This window comes from Macaca mulatta, chromosome 14 (genome assembly GCF_049350105.2).
Source record: "Macaca mulatta isolate MMU2019108-1 chromosome 14, T2T-MMU8v2.0, whole genome shotgun sequence".
NCBI lineage: Eukaryota > Metazoa > Chordata > Mammalia > Primates > Cercopithecidae > Macaca > Macaca mulatta.
In genome coordinates, this window is record NC_133419.1 from 54,906,057 (window position 1) to 54,921,645 (window position 15,589).

Here is a 15,589-nt window from a genome sequence, read left to right on the forward strand (position 1 = left end):
TAGCAAAAAAGCAGAATGTTAGTCATTGAAATAGAAAAATGTTTGGTTTATAATTTACGAAAATACGTACATTTCACATAATATCCCAACAAACCCAGGAGTCAGAAACAAACCTGGCAAGTTTTGCCAAATCATTTAAATCACATGTGTATGCTGTAGATGACAGTTAAGGCAAGGGTCTGATGGGTGTGACAAGAACTGTAAGCATCAAACATCCCTGCAGCTGTTTGTCCCGTGTTCTGGACTCTGCTGACTTCATGGCCATGGGGTCTTGTCACCTCATCCTGACAGGAAGGCACTCATATCATTCCCTCGGGGTGAGAACCAGCCCCTTGCAGAGATGGCTGACCCTTACCTTTGCTCTTGGGGTCCCTTCACACCCGTTCAAGAGAGGAAGCTGTGTTTCCTGAGAAGCTTATCAATGGCATGCTCTGTTGCCAAGTCCTGTGATGCTGGTAGGACCCCTCCCAAGCCTCCCCGCCCCAGCACAGGAAAGGGCCTGTGTATTATTTACATTGTCTGGGCTTCAGATGGGACCAGCTTTAGTTACCAGCAAGAGCAGCAGCAGCAGCAACACCGAGTGGACGTGCAGATACAGGGACTGCCTATGGCTGGAGAGCCCTGGCTGTGGGAATGGCACAGAGGAGGAGCTGCTCAAAAGGACACCTCTGTGTCGGCTGGGGCTTTCTTGCCACTCTGTAATTCTAGCCATCAGAAGTTCTTGCTGTGGAGAAGAACCCTGGTCACTCTCTCCTACCATTTATTCTCTGGCCTGAATGCACCTTTGTCATGGCCCTCAGACAGAGGAGGGTGAGGCTTTGCAGACCTGGGGGGATATCCCCAGAACAACTACAATGGCAACTTAGATGTGTGTGAGTTATCAAGTCCTTATCACAGGCATTTTCTTGTTTCTCACAGCAAGGCTGTGAGTTCATAGTTAACATGAACAGGTCACATTTTCTGAGAGCCCACTGAGTGTGGATGCCATATATTTATGCATACAAACACATATACATATATACATGAGTACGTATAGTGCTTATAGCACCTCTGTAAGGTAGGTGATATGATTCCCATTTTGCAGATGAGCAAGCCCGGGCTTAGAGAGATTAAATAACTTGTCCAAAGTCACAGAGATAGTTGTGGTGCTGTACGAGTCAGTATCTCACAGGTGACAGAGCACAGGCAAGGGGACATTGCATCTTTTCCTTCTCACCAACACAGCTTACTCCACCCCGGGAAACACATGGTCTGCTGGTCATTCAGAGTCACCTTTGGGTCTATTGACTAGGTTGCATAAAGTTCAACTGTGTGTTTTCTTTTTCACAGTGCCCCTCCACTCACTGAAAAGGAAGTTGAGGTAAGTGGCTCAAGTGTGTTATGAAATTTAGTGCCTGTGCTTGACTGGGCTTATTTAAAACATTTCTTCCTCCAGACTCTAGCCCTGACATTTTTAGACAAAAATGAGAAAGAGTGACTGTGGGATAATATGAACATTCATGACCAGCCCTCTTGAACCATGAGATCCCCATTCCCACATCCGTTCATGGAAGATTTTGACAAATTTGGGCAGAGGGGAGAAGGTAGCTGGAAATTTTACATTTCTGTAAGGATCGTTTATATTCTTTAAATGTGCGACTTAGATACACAAAACCAGCTGGGAGCCTGCAGAATTGTTTCAAATTTATTTCAAAATTACTGAACAATGATCAGATTTCAAGTTCTAAGCTTTGGTTTAGTGGGAAAGGGGGCTGGCCACCTCAGGGTTTCAGCTACAAGAATGCCAGCTCAGCGGAGCCAGGAAGCTGTGCTGTCAGCAATCCAGCCTTCCCTGATTCCTCACTGGGGCCTCCTTGTCCCAGCAGGGTTGTGAGAGAGCTGAGGGGAATCTGCATTTCATTCTGTGGTGGACAAAGAGAACTTATCAGAGGTGAGACAGTGAGAACCGCTGATGTGGACCAGATGAGCAGAGGAAGACAGACAGTATGAAGTATCTACCGCAGATAGTATCAATAACTTGCACATAGGCATTGCACTTGCGGTCTATAACACACTCATAGCCATCCTTTCAGCTGATCCTCCCAGCAGCTCTGAAAAGAAGCAAGAATCAGCACAAAAGAGGAAATTGAGTGAGTAAATAACCGCACCAAGTTTCTAGATACTGTAGTTGGCAAAACCAAGACCTGGATCCGAGTGTTCTCACTGAATTCAGAACTTGTTTCGTCACACTGCTGTTAAGGGGTAATCAAAGTATAGAAAATTAAGCATTGAGCATTATTCATAGACTTGGCCAAGTCAGGATAAGGCGGAAAATTTCCATCACTGGGCTATGAGTTCAAAGCCCACCCCCTGACATTTGTGAAGATGGGCCACGGGCGGTTTGTTTAATGTCCAAATGCTGACCACAGATGTATATGGACACAGCTTTCAGCACGGTGGAAATAAAACAGGCTTCAAATCAGATAGTCAGAGGTGAAATCCTGGCTCCATTACTCCCTGTGTCACCTTGAACAAGTTAATGATGTTTCTGGTCTTGGTCTCTTTACCCATGAACAGGTATAACAGTTCCCACCCCAGAGGGTTATTGTGAGATCACATGAATTTGTAGAGTGAATAGCAGTGCTGGCATATAGTAGATGCTCAACAAGGAGTAGTTTTCAATATTGCCATAAACATCGTCATTGGGTCAATTCTGTGCCTTCAGTTCTGTATCTGGAGATGATTGCCTTCCATGGGCCATGTTACATGAACTTCACAAGCCCCTGTGGTTACTGACCCCGCAGGGTATAAATCTGCTACCACTCAGGGCAGATGATGGCTAAAAAATTGAAGACCATTGCTTCCTTCCTGAGTGACGTCCATCTGTCTATTTCTTCTCCCTAGTAGTTTCCTACTATTCCGGGAATTCCATGTATAACCAATACTACCTTTTCAAAGTCTGTTCATGCAGCCTGCAATTTTGGCATGAAATATTTATTTATTCCAGAAAGCTTAACCTAACAGAATCATACCTGGCCTTATTTAATATCCTGGCAGCTACTTAAAGCTCCTATCGATATACAATTTGGAATACTCGGGCTAGATGCTGGTTGAAGTTTGCTTTAAGTCACCAATGCTTAAATCTCACACGGAGTTTCTTTCAACACAGTATTTTCATGCAAAATCTCCAAAACCCCCCATGCAATAAATCCCAGCATAAATCCAAATGCTTACACAATTAGCTGTGTTGGCCTGAGTTTATCTAAATCCAGATACAGGATGTTATTTTCTTAAAATTCAGGGAAAAGTGAAGTGTTATTCTCTTATTTTTTGGTAGAATACATTTGGCCCTCTAATTCTGGGAAGGGCCTAGCATGGGCCTTGGGTTACTGCTTTACCATCTTTTTTGTGGTTTCCTATGAAGTGAGCATTTCACTTGCACATGGCTGCTTTGGCAGCTGGTTCCAGGGACTGCCGCAAAATGCTCGTACAAGGAACACACCTGTAGCCTTGTCCTCTGCAATAACTCCTCCTAGCACCTCTCTCACACTCTTGTTCCCAACAGAACGTGTTTGTACAACTGTCCTTGGCCTTTAGAAATGACAGCTACACTCTGGAATCTAGAATTCACCAGGCTGAAAGGGAACGCAACCTGACAGAGGAGAACACTGAGAAGGAACTGGAAAACTTCAAAGCTTCCATTACGGTAATTGTGGAGCCTGATGTGAGGAATCTTTGGAGCAGGAACTGTCTCCAAGGGCCATACAGGGTGTCATCCTTCTCTCAGGTACCAAGTAGAGTCTCCTGAAGTGAAAAATTGAGCCAAGACTCTGACAGAGTGTTCCTCAGAGAGCTGGGGGGAACTGAGGCAGAGATCCCAAAGGCCTGGTTCCCCCAGGGCTGTGGGCAAGTCCTCCGAACCCTTGGGAGCTTCTCAGAAGGGGGCAGGGTGGCCTGGGTATGACTCCTCCTTTCAGACCAGCCAGGGATAGTGTGTTCACATCGAGCTTCTCCAAGCACCAGAAGAAACTGTGGCCCAGGCCTGGCAGAGGCCACTTCTCTCAGCCTGGATGGGGCCCAGAGCTGGTTTCATGAGAGCTTAGTCTAGGCTTGGTGTGTGTCTTAGTGAGTTTGAGTTGCTGTAACAAAGGGCCATGGACTGGGTGGCTTAAATGGCAAACCTTTATTTCTCATAGTTCTGGAGGCTGGAAGTCCAAGATCAGGGCACCAGCACGGTCGGGTTCTGGTGAGGGCCCTCTCTGGCTTGCAGACTACCACCTTTCCATTATATCCTACGTGGTGGAAAGAGAACAGAACTCTCTGGGGTCCCTTTTATAAGAGCACTAATTACATTCATGGGGGCTCCACCCTCCTCACCTAATCACCTCGCCCAGGCCCCACTTCCCTATCACATTGAGGAGTTAGGATATGTCCCCCCAAAAGTCAGCAGATGATTTTGTGGGGGGCACATTTAGCCCAGTGGTCCCCAACCCCTGGGCTGGGCCGCAAACCAGTACCAAACCATAGCCTGTTAAGAACCAGGCTGCGGAAGATGGCCAAATAGGAACAGCTCCAGTCTCCAACTCCCAGCGCGAGCGACACAGAAGACCGGTGATTTCTGCATTTTCAACTGAGGTACTGGGTTCATCTCACTGGGGAGTGCCGGACGATCGGTGCCGGTCAGCTGCTGCAGCCCGACCAGCGAGAGCTGAAGCAGGGCAAGGCATTGCCTCACCTGGGAAGCACAAGGGGGAAGGGAATCCCTTTTCCTAGCCAGGGGAACTGAGACACACAACACCTGGAAAATCGGGTAACTCCCACCCCAATACTGCGCTTTAAGCAAACAGGCACACCAGGAGATCATATCCCACACCTGGCCGGGAGGGTCCCACACCCACGGAGCCTCCCTCATTGCTAGCACAGCAGTCTGTGATCTACCAGCAAGGCAGCAGCAAGGCTGGGGGAGGGGCGCCCACCATTGCTGAGGCTTAAGTAGGTGAACAAAGCCGCTGGGAAGCTCGAACTGGGTGGAGCTCACAGCAGCTCAAGGAAACCTGCCTGTCTCTGTAGACTCCACCTCTGAGGACAGGGCACAGTAAACAATAACAAACACAGCCGAAACCTCAGCAGACGCAAACGACTCTGTCTGACAGCTTTGAAGAGAGCAGTGGATCTCCCAACATGGAGGTTGAGATCTGAGAAGGGACAGACTCCCTGCTCAAGTGGGTCCCTGACCCCTGAGTAGCCTAACTGGGAGACATCCCCCACTAGGGGCAGTCTGACACCCCACACCTCACAGGGTGGAGTACACCCCTGAGAGGAAGCTTCCAAAGCAAGAATCAGACAGGTACACTCGCTGTTCAGAAATATTCTATCTTCTGCAGCCTCTGCTGCTGATACCCAGGCAAACAGGGTCTGGAGTGGACCTCAAGCAATCTCCAACAGACCTACAGCTGAGGGTCCTGACTGTTAGAAGGAAAACTATCAAACAGGAAGGACACCTACACCAAAACCCCATCAGTACATCACCATCATCAAAGACCAGAGGCAGATAAAACCACAAAGATGGGGAAAAAGCAGGGCAGAAAAGCTGGAAATTCAAAAAATAAGAGCACATCTCCCCCGGCAAAGGAGCGCAGCTCATCGCCAGCAACGGATCAAAGCTGGATGGAGAATGACTTTGACGAGATGAGAGAAGAAGGCTTCAGTCCATCAAATTTCTCAGAGCTAAAGGAGGAATTACGTACCCAGCACAAAGAAACTAAAAATCTTGAAAAAAAAGTGGAAGAATTGATGGCTAGAGTAATTAATGAAGAGAAGGTCATAAACAAAATGAAAGAGATGAAAACCATGACACGAGAAATACGTGACAAATGCACAAGCTTCAGTAACCGACTCGATCAACTGGAAGAAAGAGTATCTGCGATTGAGGATCAAATGAATGAAATGAAGCGAGAAGAGAAACCAAAAGAAAAAAGAAGAAAAAGAAATGAACAAAGCCTGCAAGAAGTATGGGATTATGTAAAAAGACCAAATCTACGTCTGATTGGGGTGCCTGAAAGTGAGGGGGAAAATGGAACCAAGTTGGAAAACACTCTTCAGGATATCATCCAGGAGAACTTCCCCAACCTAGTAGGGCAGGCCAACATTCAAATCCAGGAAATACAGAGAACGCCACAAAGATACTCCTCGAGAAGAGCAACTCCAAGACACATAATTGCCAGATTCACCAAAGTTGAAATGAAGGAAAAAATCTTAAGGGCAGCCAGAGAGAAAGGTCGGGTTACCCACAAAGGGAAGCCCATCAGACTAACAGCAGATCTCTCAGCAGAAACTCTCCAAGCCAGAAGAGAGTGGGGGCCAATATTCAACATTCTTAAAGAAAAGAATTTTAAACCCAGAATTTCATATCCAGCCAAACTAAGTTTCATAAGTGAAGGAGAAATAAAATCCTTTACAGATAAGCAAATGCTTAGAGATTTTGTCACCACTAGGCCTGCCTTACAAGAGACCCTGAAGGAAGCACTAAACATGGAAAGGAACAACTGGTACCAGCCACTGCAAAAACATGCCAAAATGTAAAGACCATCGAGGCTAGGAAGAAACTGCATCAACTAACAAGCAAAATAACCAGTTAATATCATAATGGCAGGATCAAGTTCACACATAACAATCTTAACCTTAAATGTAAATGGACTAAATGCTCCAATTAAAAGACACAGACTGGCAAACTGGATAAAGAGTCAAGACCCATCAGTCTGCTGTATTCAGGAGACCCATCTCACACGCAGAGACATACATAGGCTCAAAATAAAGGGATGGAGGAAGATTTACCAAGCAAATGGAGAACAAAAAAAAGCGGGGGTTGCAATCCTAGTCTCTGATAAAACAGACTTTAAACCATCAAAGATCAAAAGAGACAAACAAGGCCATTACATAATGGTAAAGGGATCAATTCAACAGGAAGAGCTAACTATCCTAAATATATATGCACCCAATACAGGAGCACCCAGATTCATAAAGCAAGTCCTTAGAGACTTACAAAGAGACTTAGACTCCAATACAATAATAATGGGAGACTTCAACATTCCACTGTCAACATTAGACAGATCAACGAGACAGTTAACAAGGATATCCAGGAATTGAACTCATCTCTGCAGCAAGCAGACCTAATAGACATCTATAGAACTCTCCACCCCAAATCAACAGAATATACATTCTTCTCAGCACCACATCGTACTTACTCCAAAATCGACCACGTAATTGGAAGTAAAGCACTCCTCAGCAAATGTACAAGAACAGAAATTATAACAAACTGTCTCTCAGACCACAGTGCAATCAAACTAGAACTCAGGACTAAGAAACTCAATCAAAACCACTCAACTACATGGAAACTGAACAACCTGCTCCTGAATGACTACTGGGTACATAACGAAATGAAGGCAGAAATAAAGATGTTCTTTGAAACCAATGAGAACAAAGATACAACATACCAGAATCTCTGGGACACATTTAAAGCAGTGTGTAGAGGGAAATTTATAGCACTAAATGCCCACAAGAGAAAGCAGGAAAGATCTAAAATTGACACTCTAACATCACAATTAAAAGAACTAGAGAAGCAAGAGCAAACACATTCAAAAGCTAGCAGAAGGCAAGAAATAACTAAGATCAGAGCAGAACTGAAGGAGATAGAGACACAAAAAACTCTCCAAAAAATCAATGAATCCAGGAGTTGGTTTTTTGAAAAGATCAACAAAATTGACAGACCACTAGCAAGACTAATAAAGAAGAAAAGAGAGAAGAATCAAATCGACGCAATTAAAAATGATAAAGGGGATATCACCACCGACCCCACAGAAATACAAACTACCATCAGAGAATACTATAAACACCTCTACGCAAATAAACTGGAAAATCTAGAAGAAATGGATAATTTCCTGGACACTTACACTCTTCCAAGACTAAACCAGGAAGAAGTTGAATCCCTGAATAGACCAATAGCAGGCTCTGAAATTGAGGCAATAATTAATAGCCTACCAACCAAAAAAAGTCCAGGACCAGATGGATTCACAGCTGAATTCTACCAGAGGTACAAGGAGGAGTTGGTACCATTCCTTCTGAAACTATTCCAATCAATAGAAAAAGAGGGAATCCTCCCTAACTCATTTGATGAGGCCAACATCATCCTGATACCAAAGCCTGGCAGAGACACAACAAAAAAAGAGAATTTTAGACCAATATCCCTGATGAACATCGATGCAAAAATCCTCAATAAAATACTGGCAAACCGGATTCAGCAACACATCAAAAAGCTTATCCACCATGATCAAGTGGGCTTCATCCCTGGGATGCAAGGCTGGTTCAACATTCGCAAATCAATAAACATAATCCAGCATATAAACAGAACCAAAGACAAGAACCACATGATTATCTCAATAGATGCAGAAAAGGCTTTTGACAAAATTCAACAGCCCTTCATGCTAAAAACGCTCAATAAATTCGGTATTGATGGAACGTACCTCAAAATAATAAGAGCTATTTATGACAAACCCACAGCCAATATCATACTGAATGGGCAAAAACTGGAAAAATTCCCTTTGAAAACTGGCACAAGACAGGGATGCCCTCTCTCACCACTCCTATTCAACATAGTGTTGGAAGTTCTGGCTAGGGCAGTTAGGCAAGAGAAAGAAATCAAGGGTATTCAGTTAGGAAAAGAAGAAGTCTAATTGTCCCTGTTTGCAGATGACATGATTGTATATTTAGAAAACCCCATTGTCTCAGCCCAAAATCTCCTTAAGCTGATAAGCAACTTCAGCAAAGTCTCAGGATACAAAATTAATGTGCAAAAATCACAAGCATTCTTATACAGCAGTAACAGACAAACAGAGAGCCAAATCAGGAATGAACTTCCATTCACAATTGCTTCAAAGAGAATCAAATACCTAGGAATCCAACTTACAAGAGATGTAAAGGACCTCTTCAAGGAGAACTACAAACCACTGCTCAGTGAAATAAAAGAGGACACAAACAAATGGAAGAACATACCATGCTCATGGATAGGAAGAATCAATATCGTGAAAATGGCCATACTGCCCAAGGTAATTTATAGATTCAATGCCATCCCCATCAAGCTACCAATGAGTTTCTTCACAGAATTGGAAAAAACTGCTTTAAAGTTCATATGGAACCAAAAAAGAGTCCGCATCTCCAAGACAATCCTAAGTCAAAAGAACAAAGCTGGAGGCATCACGCTACCTGACTTCAAACTATACTACAAGGCTACAGTAACCAAAACAGCATGGTACTGGTACCAAAACAGAGATATAGACCAATGGAACAGAACAGAGTCCTCAGAAATAATACCACACATCTACAGCCATCTGATCTTTGACAAACCTGAGAGAAACAAGAAATGGGGAAAGGATTCCCTATTTAATAAATGGTGCTGGGAAAATTGGCTAGCCATAAGTAGAAAGCTGAAACTGGATCCTTTCCTTACTCCTTATACGAAAATTAATTCAAGATGGATTAGAGACTTAAATGTTAGACTTAATACCATAAAAATCCTAGAGGAAAACCTAGGTAGTACCATTCAGGACATAGGCATGGGCAAAGACTTCATGTCTAAAACACCAAAAGCAACGGCAGCAAAAGCCAAAATTGACAAATGGGATCTCATTAAACTAAAGAGCTTCTGCACAGCAAAAGAAACTACCATCAGAGTGAACAGGCAACCTACAGAATGGGAGAAAATTTTTGCAATCTACTCATCTGACAAAGGGCTAATATCCAGAACCTACAAAGAACTCAAACAAATTTACAAGAAAAAAACAAACAACCCCATCAAAAATTGGGCAAAGGATATGAACAGACATTTCTCAAAAGAAGACATTCATACAGCCAACAGACACATGAAAAAATGCTCATCATCACTGGCCATCAGAGAAATGCAAATCAAAACCACAATGAGATACCATCTCACACCAGTTAGAATGGCGATCATTAAAAAGTCAGGAAACAACAGATGCTGGAGAGGATGTGGAGAAATAGGAACACTTTTACACTGTTGGTGGGATTGTAAACTAGTTCAACCATTATGGAAAACAGTATGGCGATTCCTCAAGGATCTAGAACTAGATGTACCATATGACCCAGCCATCCCATTACTGGGTATATACCCAAAGGATTATAAATTATGCTGCTATAAAGACACATGCACACGTATGTTTATTGCAGCACTATTCACAATAGCAAAGACTTGGAATCAACCCAAATGTCCATCAGTGACAGATTGGATTAAGAAAATGTGGCACATATACACCATGGAATACTATGCAGCCATCAAAAAGGATGAGTTTGTGTCCTTTGTAGGGACATGGATGCAGCTGGAAACCATCATTCTTAGCAAACTATCACAAGAACAGAAAACCAAACACCGCATGTTCTCACTCATAGGTGGGAACTGAACAATGAGATCACTTGGACTCAGGAAGGGGAACATCACACACCGGGGCCTATCATGGGGAGGGGGGAGGGGAGAGGGGGGAGGGATTGCATTGGGAGTTATACCTGATGTAAATGACGAGTTGATGGGTGCAGCACACCAACATGGCACAAGTATACATATGTAACAAACCTGCACGTTATGCACATGTACCCTACAACTTAAAGTATAATAATAACCAGCCTGGGCGACAGAGCGAGACTCCATCTCAAAAAAAATAATAATAATAATAATAAATAAATTAAAAAAAAAAAAAAAAAAAAAAGAACCAGGCTGCGTAGTAGGAGGTGAGCTGCCTGAGAGCATGACCTCCTGAGCTCCACCTCCTGTCAGATCAGCAGCAGCATTCCATTCCCACAGGGTCACGACCCCTGTTGTGAACCCAGCATTCGAAGGATCTAGGTTGTACCCTCCTCATAAGAATCTAATGATCTGAGGTGGAACAGTTTCATCCCCAAACCATCGCCCCCACCAGGTTTGTGGAAAAATTATCTTCCATGAAACCGGTCCCTGAGGCCGAAAAGGTTGGGGACTGCTGATTTACTCCATAACATTATTTGAGGACCCCAGTTGATGCTCCTACTCCTCTTCAGTCCTCAGCTTCACTCTGGCACCACTGTGAGCACCGGGAGACCTACCAGAAGTTGCTGGAGGACATCGCTGTCCTGCACCGCCTGGCTGCCCGCCTCTCCAGTAGAGCTGAGGTGGTGGGTGCCGTCCGCCAGGTGAGCCTCTCCAGCCCCCAGTCTTGCCGACTCTGCTCCACTTACATAAAGTAGAGCAATCACCCAAGCAGCAGCAACTACAGATACCACTTAGAGGTGGCTGCCTCTGGGCCAAGCATCCTATGTATACCATTGCAGTGTTATTCAGAGTATTTTTGGCAGATCACTGAACCCTCAAGGGGCTTTGTGGAAAAAGGTTTCTGTGGACGCACAAGTTTGGGGACTACTGCATACTCTCTTTCTTTCTTGGAAATTTCTAACACATTGGCCTAATCAAGGCTTTGATTGGAGGATAGTGGTGTCTAACACATTGGCCTAATCAAGGCTTTGATTGGAGGATAGTGGTGTCTAACACATTGGCCTAATCAAGGCTTTGATTGGAGGATAGTGGTGTCTAACACATTGGCCTAATCAAGGCTTTGATTGGAGAAGGCTGGTTCACTTTACCTACGTAGTTCCCAAACATATTGAACTGAAGAATTCCCCCCACAGCCCTCCATTTTATTTTTCTCAAAAAATACCTATTCAACTCCCATCGAGCTAGTATTTGGCAAAACATGCTTTAGGAAAACCTGCTTTGTCTCATTAAATCCACCCAGCAACCCTATAAATATCCTGTTTCCCAGATGAAGATGCAGAGTCTCAGAAAGTAAAAGCACTAGTGAGTGGCAGAGCGGGACACAGGCCCAGGTCTGTCTCTCTCTTGGCCACTTTGAAGTCCTGAACCACAGAGAGCCCCGCCCTGGCCCCGCATGTTTTAGCAGGAGCACACTGCCTGAGTTCCAATCCGGGCTCCACCCTTCATTCGCTGTGTGACCTTGGGCCGCTTACCGAGGTCTCTCTGCTTCAGTCTTTTCAAGTATAAAATGAGGATGGTCACAGTATTTCCCATAGCGGGTTGCTGCCGTACTTGTAAAGCGTTTAGATGTTGTTATTATGTTGCTATGACATGAATCTATGTCCTGCTGCTCTGGTTACAAGAGAGGAGGTTCCTGGGATGGTGCAGCCCTGAGCAGTTCCTGTTAAAGGACTTGCCGCTGGGCCGTCCCACCCTGTGTCCTTCAGGACAAGGACACCTGACTCAGCAGTGGTGCGCAGGAAGTCACTCCAGCTGGGAGCAGCAACACAGGAGGACTCTAGGGAAGTGGCTGGTCTCAGCCATGCATGGCTGTGGGACCTGTTCCTGCAAAGCCACTGGGTGTGTCCCTCTGTGGCCAGGCAGGGCCTGAGCTAGATCCTCTGAGGGATCTAACCAGGGTATGAGCAGAGAGAAATTGTTCTCATTGTGTGCAGGCTTCCCAAACGTGTGCCTAAGCCCAACTGCCACTCACGCCATCTGCTCCCTTCTCCAAATGGCTCCCTCGTCTTGGCTTCTATGCCTCAGTCTTTGCCTTCCTCTCTGGCTCCACTGGGCCAGGTCAGGCTTCATTCGGTCTTTCCGTGCTGCTCTCACTGACACCAGTCTCACTCCCTTGAGTCCCATCTCTATCTGTGACCTGATTATGTTACTCTCTTACTTTAAGGGAGATATTCAATGGCTTCCCTTTTCCTTCAGAGTAAGTTCAAGTTCCTTTGTCTAGCATTCGAGGTCCTTCACAACCCAGACTTACAAATAGACCCAACTGCTTGCTGATTCCTACAGAGGCAGGAGACCTGTAGTGTCTGGGCTTTCTGGGCAGCCCTGGTTTATGTCGATTGTCCCAGCACAATTTGTCATAGTGCCTTTCTTCACTCTCCAGAGGACTCCTATCCAGAGGATAAAACCTCATCTACATATAAGCCCTGTGCTTCCCTGCCTCTAGAATCCTCTTGGAGTTCCCTGGCCTGAATGCTCTGTCCCTCCTGCCCTTGTCTATGTGCCCAGATGCTGTTCACATCCTATATCCACTTCATTCCATCTCCATGAAGCCTCCCCGACCTGTTCTCTGCAAGCAGAAACAACTCTCCTCTGCCTGTCACCTCCTGCAGTGTGGTGGCTGTGTTTTTCCCATTCTCCCTGAGTGCAGGTGCTGAGTCCACCTCTCAGCTCAGGCACAGTCTCGTCCCTGTATCCTTTTGATTCTCCTAGCCCAGACCCTTGGGCTTGATCAGAGCAAATAAGTGCCAATGGAGCCTTTCCTCCAGTGGCCTCATGTACTCACACCCTCCATCCCTGCAGGAAAAGCGCATGTCGAAAGCAACAGAAGTGATGATGCAGTATGTGGAGAATCTAAAGAGGACGTATGAGAAGGACCATGCGGAGCTCATGGAGTTTAAAAAGCTTGCAAATCAGAATTCAAGCCGCAGCTGTGGCCCCTCTGGTAAGGACCTAGGCTCCTGCCCCATCTTGGCCCTACATGGTAGACTTCCAAGAGCTCTTGGCTAGGATTGGAGCTGTCAGAGCAGCCCCATGACTTATTTCCAGTTGAGCAGCACCCCTGTCCAGTACTGTCCACAGGGGCCTCCCAGCAGCTGCTTCAGTGGGCCTGGCAGGGCAGTCTGGAAGCAGGAAACATGAGCATTCCCAAAGTGACTTCCTAACTCCCAAAGCAATAAATCACAGTGGCTGACCATGGATACAAAGCCCACAGGCTACTAGAACTCTTGGACTTATAGGGTCTGAGAGTGACCCTAGACCCTGTAAGTCTGTGTGCTTTGGGACCCCCTTTTAGGCAGCACATGCTAAGGAAGTTGGGCTTTATTCTGGAAAGCATTAGGGATCCAGCCAATGATTTTAATCAAGAAAATGACTTGATCATATATGTAGCTTAAGAAGATTCCCTTGAACTATGGTGTGGCAATTACATTACTGGGACAAACCAGGGACAGAAAACTCCATGAAGATGTTCTTGCAACAGTCCAGGTGAGGGGTGAAACCTGGGCAGCTAGGGTGGAGTGCGAGTCTGGCTGAAGATGTTACAGAGAAAAACAGTAGACTCATGGATAAGACAAATGTTTCAAAGAAATATTCTTGTTTAGAAGTTCTATATGAATTGCCATAGGAGCACAGAGGAGGGCCCACCTGATTCTGCTTGAAGGGAGACAAGGAAGGCTTCAAAGAGGGATGGTATCTTGGTGTTTTAAAGTAAAAATAGGAGTTCTCCAGTCAATAGAGGAAGATACATCCCAGGTGGAGAAACCAGCATGGACAAAGATGCGGAGATTGGGGGTGAAAAGAAGATGAAACAAACAGTTTTCCATAGTGGCAGTGTCGGGGTGTGGTAGTGACAGGTTGAAAGTGAGACTTGGTAGACCAGGGCCACATGCCAGGCCATGCTAGCAATTTAAACCTCTAGGCAATGGGGAGTTAATGGTAAGTTTATACCTCATGATGTAATCAGGCTTTATTTTGAGATTTTTCTGACTTCAGTGGACAATATATTGGAGGTGTGCAAAAGCTGAGGTAAAGAAAGACACAGTCGGAGACTCTTTCTCAGTCCAGCAGGAAGAGGTTGGTGCCTTGGACCAGATCTCTCTGTGGGCACTGTCAGGGTTTGGACTCTGGCTGATGAGGGTGGCCAGCAGGAGAAAACAGACCTTTTAGCAACAGGAATCCCTGTGGAATGCAAACATCCGTGTTACCAAGAGCTGCAGAAGGGAAAGTACAGAAAGTATAACAGATGGAGAAACCTTTATAAACAGGAGGTTTCACAAGTTTCCTGGAGAATATCAGTGACACGTCCCAGAGTCCAAAGGCAGCATGCACACATGCTCCAGACTGTCTGCTTTGGATCTGTCAGCAAGGCTCCTGACCCATATGCACCTGGGCTTCTAACAAACCATTTTCCGTCCATGTTGCAAGCTGGGGAAGCTGCCGCCAAAGGAATCCTAATGCCATGGGCTCCTACGTTTATTGCTGCACAAGGCCTCCTGCAAACTACCTTATCTAAGATTTATAGGATGAGCAGTTACCCATGAGTCTCATTCATTCATTCTACAGACATTTACTAAGTACCTTTGGCTTGCCCCATATAATACTGGAATATAGAGGTAAAGGGCACACAGTCACAGACCCAAAGGAGCTCTCAACCTTTGGGAAGTCAAGGCAGTGTAGCCAGTGCTATGACAGAAGAAAGCAGACTTCCAAGGAGAACACACGACAGAGTCCCATATTCAGTCTAGGAGGATGATAAAACGCTTACCATAGCAAAGGTCAACGATAGCTGTACATGTTTTTCCAATATTTGTTTCCACTCCAGTTGTTCTTCCAAGCTATACCTCAGCTTGGGCTAGGCAGAGGGGCCGTACCCACTCAGCAGGTGTTTCCATAAGACACTCTATGACCGTTCCCTAATAGTGTTTGTGTCTTAAGCCTTTTATACAACCTCTGCAATCTTTGTCTATGCCTGGGGTTTTGAAGACTACAGTAAATAAAATATCCCTGATTTCAAGGAAGGTG

General features: G+C 45.2%; 1 protein-coding gene across 50 annotated transcripts in view; it reads left to right on the top strand.

Moving 5' to 3' along the window:
- IRAG1 (inositol 1,4,5-triphosphate receptor associated 1) overlaps positions 1 to 15,589 on the top strand; it is a 125,609-nt gene that overhangs the window by 84,507 nt on the left and 25,513 nt on the right. For all 50 annotated transcript variants that reach the window (XM_077963352.1, XM_077963381.1, XM_077963370.1 and 47 more), the window contains 4 exons: positions 1,330 to 1,360; positions 3,545 to 3,685; positions 11,080 to 11,211; positions 13,370 to 13,511. In XM_077963352.1, coding sequence (XP_077819478.1) covers positions 1,330 to 1,360; positions 3,545 to 3,685; positions 11,080 to 11,211; positions 13,370 to 13,511 — 446 coding nt within the window. The remainder of the gene's footprint in view (positions 1 to 1,329; positions 1,361 to 3,544; positions 3,686 to 11,079; positions 11,212 to 13,369; positions 13,512 to 15,589) is intronic.